This window comes from Trifolium pratense, linkage group LG4 (assembly GCF_020283565.1).
Source record: "Trifolium pratense cultivar HEN17-A07 linkage group LG4, ARS_RC_1.1, whole genome shotgun sequence".
Lineage (NCBI taxonomy): Eukaryota > Viridiplantae > Streptophyta > Magnoliopsida > Fabales > Fabaceae > Trifolium > Trifolium pratense.
Window position 1 is genome coordinate 24,983,141 of NC_060062.1, and position 10,660 is coordinate 24,993,800.

Consider the following 10,660-nt stretch of genomic DNA (forward strand, 5'->3'; position numbering starts at 1 on the left):
AAGTCCTATGGGCATGTAGGAATTCTCCTAAAGAGTCAACAGGTTCGACACCTTTTCGACTAACATATGGTCACGATGCCGTGTTACCTGTTTGAAATAATGATGCAGTCAATTCGAGTACAAAGGCAATGGGAACTACCTCCTGATCACTATGATAACATAATGTTAGATGAATTAACAGACGTGGATGAGGAAAGGTTGCAGGCGTTAGATGCTTTGATTCGACAAAAAGAACGAATTGCTAGAGCATACAACAAAAGGGTTAAATCCAAACTCTTTGACGTAGGAGACTTAGTTTGGAAAGTCATCCTCCCCATGGACAGACGAGATCGAGTCTTTGGAAAATGGTCACCCCAATTGGGAAGGACCATTTAAGATCTCTCAAGTTTTGTCAAATGGAGCTTATGAGATTGAAGAGTTAACTCCTGAGAAACGTTCAGTCAACATGAATGGCAAATATTTAAAGAAATACAAGCCAATGTTGCAAGAAATAACCATAAAAAATGAATAACGCAAGAATAAAATTTGCGAAATGGTAAAAGGAAATGCCAATAATCAAGTTTTATTTCATATAAAATCAACAATACAACCAATCATTCAAGAATGTTCAAGAAAATACAAGAAATGGTTGAATGTTGAAAGATAACCACTTAAGGTTTACCCTGAACCCGAGTTCCCTCATCCTTTGAATCAGAATTGGAAAGTTCTGAGATCTGAGAGTCTTCATCCTCAGAAGAAGGAGTTGGAGTTCCTGGGTATTCTTCATCAGGCTCTAGGGTACTGAGGAACTTGAGGTAGTCTTCATCTTCGTCATCTGAACTAGAGCTTGAGGAGTCAGAAGAGAGAATGATGGTTTCTACTACATTAGCTGATGTCGGTCGAGGGCGAAGGATTCTAGCGCGTGGAAGTTTGGAAGCTGGAATCTTGGTTCGTCCCTTTCTAAGAGGACGCAGCATGTTTGAGCTTGAGGTAGAAGAAGGAGGATTTGTCTTGTTATCCATTCTTTGTGGAGAGGTATTGATGCGTTATTTGTGCAAAATGATGAGCAAAAAGAGTTGCAAGGCGTGAGTCTTTATAAAAGGATTAAGGCGCGTTAATGGCTAGGTAGTTACAACTAACCATGGTCAGTTTGCATAGGGAAATGCCAAAGCATTAATGCCCAAAACCGTGTAGTTAATCATGTTAACTGCTTTGGAAACATGTTCGTTCCATTCCTTGCAAAATGCTATTAATGAGGCTTGGGATAATGACCCAAAAGAAGGAAAGCAAGCAACAATAAAGGAATAAAATACTCAGCCAATACATGAACATGCACCATGAAAAGGCCAAGAAGGGCATACATTTAAAAAAGCATGTACAAAATTGTTCGATAGTTGCTAGTGTTAAAAGATCTACAGTTATGACATCCAAAAGAGAATAACAAAAATTTAAGACTAAAAGGAAAATTTATAAGGTCAAGATTGTTGCTGGGATGTCGAAGGAGGCTGTCGATTGGCCGCTTGAAATTGGTAATACTGAGTTCGAATGGACGCCAGTTTACGTTGTAGCATTTCTTTATCACTAGCAAGGTGCTCAACTCGCTTTTGGACAGCTAGACCATTACTATAGTGCTGGATACCTTCACGTGCTAGCTCATCAAGCTTAACTTTTTGTGCTTCGATAGCTACTGCAGCTAGCTTTTCCATCTTAGCCTCTTCCTGTCGAACCTTTTCCTTTAGCGCTTCGATTTCAGACTGCCATTGAGCAATATTGTTCTCACAAGCCACAAGTTGCTCAAGGGCTTCATCAGAGGCAGTCTTGATAGTTGTGACCTCTGCATTGCAACTATTAGCTTGCTCGAAATGTTGTTGCTGGGTGGCAAGCAGAGATGTCAAAAGGCCGCTAGTCCTGGTTAGGAGTTGAGATTGACTAACGAATTGTTCTAGAAAGGTTTCAGCCTGAGTCACTAGAAGGAACATTGCTTCGTCAGTCCTTGGGTTCTGCAGCTTGCGGAAAAGAGCTTTGATGTTGTAATATATAGAAGAGTCACGCTCAAGCAGGCCCAACATATCCCCATTAAGAATTTCTCGCCTAAACCTGATTTCATGCTCAAACTGTTCTTGCTCAAGTACATCTCCGTTACCTTCTGTGTCCTCAAAAGTGGAGCTAGAGGTGCCATGGCTTGATAAAAGCTTGCTAAGTGCGTCGACTGGAGTTAAATCTTTTAACTCTTTAGCAAGTTCAGCTGGCAGGACAACAGTGGGAAATGGCTTCGACACGGAAGTTCCCTCTTCACCAGGTGAGTCACCAATATAGGAGTTCCCATCTTCAGAGTCGAAAGCGCCAGCACTGGGTGAACTAGATTCATGGTTTGACCCACTTGGTTGTGGTTGATTGGTAGTGGAGTGCTCACCATCAACTGTTGGCCTTTGTTCAGTATTAGCAATAGGGTCAGCTTGAAAGTTGGTTGGAGGATCATTATTGGCTAATACTGGGGCAGGATGTGTCGAAAGGTTTGGTTGTGGTAGGCTTCGATCGAGTTGGTCTTCTTCATTGTTAGGCTTAAGATTGTCATCTTCGAAAGCGCGGTGAGGCGAGCTAGGAGCCTTGGGCGGTGATGAGGTCTCAGTAGGAATGGCCGTTTCGAGAGGCTGGGGAGATGAGATTTTTTCTGCAACATCTTCAGAATGCGCATCACTGGTTCCTTCGACCACCCCCTCAACCGCTTTGCTAAGAGCAGGCTCATCCTGAGGAATAACTTGAGCAGAGTTTTGTGGCTGAAACAAATGAAACCATGAAAGGATGAGTAACGCAGTCAAAAGCTGGAGAAATAACAAGAAGTAAGAATGGCTTACTTGGGGTTGAGGGGTAGCAGAAGCTTCAGGTTGTGAAGTTGTTTCTTTTGCAGTAGCAGAAGCCTCAACAACAGTAGCTGCAGCAGGAGATCTTTTCTGCTTCTTTTTCTTCTTTTTCTTCCTCTCCGATTGTTCCAAAGGAGGGTCCCCAGGTGATGCCAGAGTATTAGGTTGTGTCCCAATCTCAGAGGACTTGCGCTCAGGAGTACTTTCTTGGCTGGGTTGGTGTTCTTTCTTCTTCTTCTTCTTTTTCTTTTTCTCATCAGGAGTGGGTTCAGCACTAGGAAAAAGATCTTGAGTAGTAGCAGCGGTAGTGTGCTCAGGGATGGTCGAGAGAACAGGAGTATCCTACAGGCCACAGTTCAGTAAGTTCGCATTTAAGCCAAGAGAAATAGAAATCGTTGGATAAATGGATACCTCATCTGGAACACTCAAACAAGTGGCTGGAACAGGCTTTTGTTTTTTCGAAACAGAAGGAGTTTCAGTTGAGTGAGGCCTCTTGCGTGAAGCAATCTAGGAAGGGCATATCAAAGTTAACATAGAAATCTTACAGAAGTGTGAAAACCCACAAGAAGGTAAAAGCTTACCTGTAGTTCAACCTTAGATGGTGGTGGAAGAGGCTTGCTAGAGTCGCTGAAACCTGCCTTCGACTTACTCCCTACATCGAAGAGGTGCGCATAAGAGAAAAGCACGCAAGGTAAAAAATTATGCAAGTAAAAGTAGAACCAAAAGAATACCTCTGGCATTCAATTTCGACTTAATCTTGTTCAAAATAGATGAGTCGAACCCATTAGAGATAGCGGTAAGCAAGGCAGTCTTGTCGACCAGGCGTCCTTCATAGTGTCGAGACCACCAGGTAAAAAATTCCCTAGTGCAGGCATGTGAGGGAGCGAAGTCGAATGGGGTAAGCTCATAAGAAGGCTGATTGAAGTGGTTCAAGAATGAATGGAACTGTGGTTCGGTCATGCCATGTTTGCCCAAACAAACCTCCCTCTCTTCCAAATATATGCTCTTAGGGAGTATTTGAGTTAAGCCAAATTGGCGGGACACCAGGTTTGGGAAGTAACCAACTAACCCAAAATCTCCAGAGGTCAAGCCGATTCGACAAGACAAGACTGTAGGCATCAAGTAAGCAGTCCAAATGTTGTTGGTTACCGTCTCGAATTCCGGTGGAGAAGGAAATCTGTGAGTAAACCAAGGAGGACCAAGTGGCCTATCCACAAAGGGAGCAAAGCTAGGCTTGAACTTCTTCAGGCTGAGGAAAGTATTAAAATACTGTTGGAAAGCCACATCATAACCAAGGCCTCTTTCCCTAGGCACCATCCTCGCCAACCTCGTGCCTTCGACTCGACGTGTTCTTGATTCCTCATAGTATGGCTCAGGCAAGAAAAGGTCAAGCTCAGCATGAAAAGTGGCAGTTAGCCATAATTGCAGTAACCAGAAGGGGCCAGCACCTAAAAAGGTGGATCCATCACCTGTTCTTTTAAGATGTTCACAAGCATCCCTCATGGATTCATAAAGACATCCAAGAATAAGCCGAGCGAAGTTGAATTGCTGGCACTCATGTAATTGAATAGCCATAGGGATGAATTTCTTGGCTACTTGGAGAGATTGAGTGCAGAAGACATACTGCGATAGCCATAAGGTTAAGAAAGCGATGTGTTCTTCGTCACTTACTTCATCACTAGTCTTTCGATTCTCCACGATGTATTTAGAGTAAGACTTGTTTCGAAAGTCGAATTTGATGGTGTCGGAAGCTTTGCAAGGATCATAAGTGTCGCCAAGAGGCGATAAGCCAGTAATGGCAGCAACATCCAGCAGTGTAGGAGTCATCATGCCACATTCGAAGTGGAAAGTGTTGGTGGAAGACTCAAAGAAGTGTAAAGCAGCAACAATCATTTCCTGCTGGTATTTAAGGCCGGTCCGAGAAAGTTGAATAAGGTCATAAATGCCACAAGCTTGCCAAATGTCAGCTTTGTCACGTTGTACCCTGTCTAACCAGCCAAGGTATTGATCATTCAAAGAAGGAGCTGATCGAAACACTCTGTTAGGCGCCTTGATATAGCTAAAATTATAGGGGTCACTAATGAAAACCCTAGGAACACAAGGCTTGTAAACAGGAAAAATAGACAAAACCTTGGAGTTCCGACTTTTATCACTTGGTTTGGGTCCCCCAAATGCATGCACGAGGTTATCGACAGAATAAGGAAAGATTAATTGATTTTCCCAAAACTTTTGTAAATCCAGACGCAACGATGGTTCTGGAACCACATCCGTGTCGTAAGAGGAAAGAGTGGCGGCGGTCCACTTACCGGCGTAAGGAAGGAATTTTCTGACATCTGAACCTGACGCCATTGATGAAGGTATAAAGATGGCGTGAAAGAATGGTGATTAGGGTTAAATTTGGGAATCACAGGTTGTTTGCAACGGTTGAGGAAAATCCGAGTGAAAAGAAAGTTGATGACTGGGTGATAAGTAGAAAAGTGAAGACAAGAAGTCTTTTGGAAACAAGAATTCAAGAAAGAATCGCGGAAGATGAAGAAGAAGATGAACAGTTGACAGAGAAAAATTGGAGAAAACGCAATAAAGGGAGGATATGGCTATTTATAGAGGCACGCGGTCTGTTGAAAATAACAAATTTTTCAATTTCCTTGTTGACAAATGTCCAAACCCCTTGACAGGTGGAAAGAAGAACAAGTTTTGGAGCCAATCCAAAGTTTGAAAGGCAGTCTAAACGATAGGAGAGATAAATGGAAAAGAAAGATATCCATTAATACTTTCAAAAACGCCACTTCCTCTTGCGATAGACATAGTCGAAAATGGCATTTTTGGGGGGCAATTTGTTGGATATAAATTTGGTATTTATCAATTAAATATAATTGGTGGGTCCAATATCTATTTGGAGGTGATATTGTTAAAATAAAACTTTCAAAGGTGGCGTCGAGAGCCAGCTAGGTCGAAGCCAAAAAAGCGCTTCGAAAGATATGGATAATGCGTCCAATTTTGGTTCTGCCAGGAAGCTATCGAAAGCGCGAAATCGAACCGATGGAGAGTTGGGCCAAGCCCAAAGAAGGAACAACGAACGGCCCAAAAGGTCTTGGCGCGCGCTGAAGGAATGAAAGATGAAAGTGGAGAACGTGGTCGACGTGGCAAATGGAGGAGCGTCCAGATGATCGAGAAACAGTTACCACTTAGTAGTAGTATTTATAGTAGTTTTTCATTCAGAACAAAGGTCACAAAATTTATACAAACACTCTCTCCAAAAATTCTAAGTACTCAGCGATCGAACGAACGGAATTCGAAGGAGAAATGTATGTTTTGTGAACCATCTTTATTTGTAATTGTTTTTCATTCAATGCAATTTGTTTTCCAGTAATTTTTTCCAAGTCTGAGTCCAGATACTTGCTTGAGAAACTGCTACTTCGAGGCGATTCGAATTAGTTTCTCTTGTATGCTTTAAAATATTTTGATTCCTAAGTGTTTGTTTCCTTATTCAAACGAACATTCAAACAATTTTCTTGAAGCGAATAAACACAAAATTGTCCTGAGATTTACTAGTTGATCTCGCGAGTTTAAATACTTAAACTAGCGGTTGTTTACCAAATTCCAACGTAAACAGCATCATAACCTTTAGAAGTTCAGAATTTAACAAGTTCTCTACGTCATCCCGATTTCCTAATATCAGTGCATAATTTAACTACGTGTGATTCTTAATCTCAAACATAACCGCAGATACTGAATTTAATGGTCTCATATAGGTAGGTTATAGTATCTCTTTGATTTTGTAGTCTTAGATGTGTCACGGTATCCACTTCGACCCTAGTTACTAACAAAATATGTGCGCATTTATATATGCTAGTGTATAAACAAATAAATAGAGATAGTAACGGATAATAAATGAATAACAATTGTCAATAGTCTTGGAAAATAACCAAATTACATGTCTCAAGCAGTCCTAGGGGAGTTCATCTACTTGACCTAACCCTGATGGGTTTAGGTGCTAAAAGACCAAACAAGAAAAGAAAGAAAGAATAAGCATATAGAAAAACCTTATTCCTTGAGAGCTCCTTAGCCCTCCTTTGATCCTCCTCATTTGCTCCTCAGAGGCTTATAGTTCTCTAAACTTCTGAATATATAATTGTGAAGGTGGAGAACTCTATTTATAGTGTTTTGGGCTTGGGCTTCACGCACCATCGTGGCGAGATGGGATCCATCGTGGCGAGATGAGTCCTTTTTCTTGTTTAAAAAGCACGCAGACTTGGTGGCCAAGTTTTCTCTTCATCGTGGCCACGATGTATGCCATCGTAGCCGCAATAGCGTCCAGAATTAGATTCTTGCTTCAACACGAAAGTTGTAGCTCTTTGTCTTAACTTTCCAACGCATGGTCACGGGACTCGTTCCGATACGCGTAGCTCTAGTTATGGCGTTTTTGGTACGATGTGGTATTTCTTCATTTTTCCATCTTGCGCATCGTACTCATCGTGCCCATGATGGTTCACAGATTTCTCATCGTGGCCACATTGCGATCTATCGTGCTACGATGGATTGATTTTTTATAATCTTTTAATCGTATTCTCATCGTGCTATGATTGGCCATCCATCGTGGTGCGATGAATTCTTCAATTTCTTCCTTTTTTTGCCCTTTTTTGTGCTTTTTTCTTGATTTTTGGTCAAGTAACTTCATAACTTTTAGTCTTCTTTTGCTATTAAAATTACTCTAAAACAGTACTAAAAACATCCTATAATTGACGAAACAGTTTTTTGAACAAACGAAACAAATTTTAAAAAAATATTTACGAAACAGTTTTTTGAACAAACGAAACAAATTTTTTTTTATCAAATGAACTTATACATTATAAGCCATTAGGAAGACTGAAATGTCAAACACCTCTCTGAAATTTTAAAATTCGTCAAATACCCCGCTTAAATTTGAAAATAGGTAAATATCCTTCTGAAATTGTATAACCTTAATCAAATTGCCCCTTACTCCGTTTGATTGATGGAACAAGGAACAATTTTATTGACGTTTACAATTTCAGCGGGAAAACTCCCCCAAAATCATTAGGAAGACTTGCTAATGAATTTAGACAAAATGTATATTTTATTTTTATTGATTTAATTTGTTCTTATATTTAAGACTAGAGATGTTAATTACATGGATCGAATAAAAACGTCATCCTTAACCAAAAAAATTAAAATTATTATGATTGATAACAAGGTCTTCAAAAAAATAAAATAAAAAAAAAGTACAATATTAAGCTAATGTAAGAGCAAGAGTGGAATATGCTCCTTTGCTAACAAGCAACTTACACACATCCTCATGATCCCAAACTTTAGCCATAAACAAAGGTGTGACACCCCTCTTATTCATAGCATTAAGATTCACACCCTTGTCAACAAAAATCTTAACAGTCTCAATATCACCACTTTCCACTGCCATATGCAAGGGTACATGACCTTCATTATCCTCACATTCTAAGTCCAACCCTGCCTTACAAAGCATTAACACCACATCCTTGTGCCCTTTAAATGCTGCAGCATGAAGTGGTGTTAAGCCATAATTATCACGGTAGTTGAAATTCACACCTCTTCTTAATAGGGATTCAAGTTCCCTCACATTTCCTTGCCTTGATGCCTCTAACACCGATTTTCCTTGCTCCACATCCTCCACCTAATTAAAAAAAAAAAAACATTCAACATACATTTTTTGTAAAAAAAGCTTGAATCTGTGCAACATGTAGAGCAACTCCTCCGGCGACATTATTTTGATTCAGTCCGCCAACATGTAGTCTTAAAAAATGGGTGATTTTGCAAATAAGACTATTGGGGTCCGACGCCCTAGAGTTCTCGTGACTTCAATAAGAAACGTGACTTCAGTAAGAAACTAGCTCATGTGTAACTAGTGTTCCGAAATATAGTTAATATAATTTATTAAAATTTAATTAAAACAATTTTTTAATTTTTTTTGTCAAATTGTATGGTGGCTAGACTCATCCATTTAAATGTGAAAAAATATAAAATTTGGAGTGGAGTTCAAACCCGACCACTCCAATAATATCCATGATAGTTACACTTATATGACACAATTTTTAAATTTAATTACTAAACTATAATTCTCTAACCAATTTAGTCTCTAAATTTCTAATTTACACTCATAGTACATGTTTTTGCTAATGTTTAAATAAAAAAAAATTAGCTTTTAATTTTAGTTTGTCTTTTTTTTCTCCGTAAATATAAAGGACAAAAAGTGTAGCAAGTGACGAGACACTCACGTGTTGTTCTTCACAAGCAATAATATTCCCACCAGCCACATGTACATCATCAGAGCCCTTGAAATTACCAGATCCAACGGCCTCACAAATTCTCAACCCAGCTTCAAGCAAAACATGAACCATATCATCCGGGTTATTCAACTCAGAAGCAACTCGCAAAAGCGACTCAGACTCAGCAGGGTTCAATTCCAAAAGCATAGAACGCTGCCGTTTAATCAAACTCCTAACACATTCCAAATCACCACGAGAAACAGCATCATACAAAAGAAACTTCCCAACAAACGCAACTTTGAGTTTAATATCATAAGTTGAAAATCCATAAGGACGAGTAGCAAACCACGAGTTAATTGAATCGGTATCGGAGTGAGTTGACTCAGACGAGTTGGATGAAAAGTTACTAAACTCAGCCGTTTTGATGAGGAATTTGTCGGAGGGTGAACGAGGGTAAGAACGAGGGAGATGAGATTGTGGTTTGAGGATGATTTGGAAGGTGGAAATTGAGAGTGGTGGAATGAGTCCACTCGGTGGGTTAACTAGGAATTTGTTGGGTGATGAGGTTTGAATTTTGAAAGCTATTGGTTTGGTTGGGTTTAGTGATTTGAGTTGGATTGTGGTTCGGCATTTGGTGTGGAGTGTGAATTCTATCCGAACCTCTGCTGGTTCGCATACTTCTACTAGCTTCTCCATCTACCAGTGTGATTGGGGTGGAATGGATTTGTGTTTTTTTTTTTTTCCTTTTCTTTTTGGTATATATATGTGGAGAAAAGGGAATATTTGAGTTCACGGGACAATGTCACAATGGAATATGTCTATCTTTAATTTGTTTTTTTGATGCATATATATCTTTAATTTGTATTAAATGCTAAAATTGCATTTTAGACTTGGAATTTTAATTTTTTTACCAAAACAAATTCATATTTCATTCATAATATAAGATGGACTCAAATTAAAAACATGAGAGTTAATATAAGATTGTGACGTTTCGCAAGTGAGTGAGGAGCGAAGTTAATTTATACTCCCTCCGGTCTTTTTTATAAGGAATATTTAGGGCAAAAAATTTAGTCCTTTTTATAAGAAACTTTGACCAATTTTCAAATATTTTAAATGTTCAATTTCACTTATGCCCTTATTTATTATGAGAGAGAATTTAAAAATAAGTAAGTTAGTTGAATAAAGAGTAATTAAATAAGGGTATACATGGAATAAATTAAAATTTATAAGAGTATTAAATGAAAATAACTATGTTAAATGTGCTTCATTGGTCTGTGTGATTTTTTCAAAGTGTTCCTTATAATAAGGACCGGAGGGAGTATTTATCTTAAAGTTCGGATAATTTCATAATAATAATTTATGACAATCATTTATAATTTGACCAAATTCCTATTAATTATTGGAGTTATCCTTATATGGCGTTTACCACTCTAGTTAACTCCAATTCCCCCACTCAAGTGATGGCTTCTTTCAAGGCCTATGCCTCTGCAGATGGTGGGGAGCCGGGAAACCACGGTGGTGGTGAGCCATAAAACCACTTCATGCTAAATGAAACTATAGGAT

General features: G+C 39.2%; 1 protein-coding gene across 1 annotated transcript; it reads right to left on the minus strand.

Annotated features, from left to right (window-relative positions):
- Positions 1-8,013: 8,013 nt before the first annotated feature.
- LOC123924113 (protein VAPYRIN-like) lies at positions 8,014-9,916 on the minus strand. The gene is made up of 2 exons (XM_045976888.1): positions 9,107-9,916; positions 8,014-8,505 (listed from the first exon to the last, which is right to left on the minus strand). The coding sequence occupies exons 1-2, from the start codon at positions 9,791-9,793 to the stop codon at positions 8,089-8,091; spliced, it is 1,104 nt and encodes a 367-aa protein (XP_045832844.1). The 5' UTR covers positions 9,794-9,916; the 3' UTR covers positions 8,014-8,088.
- Between the last annotated feature and the right edge of the window lie 744 nt (positions 9,917-10,660).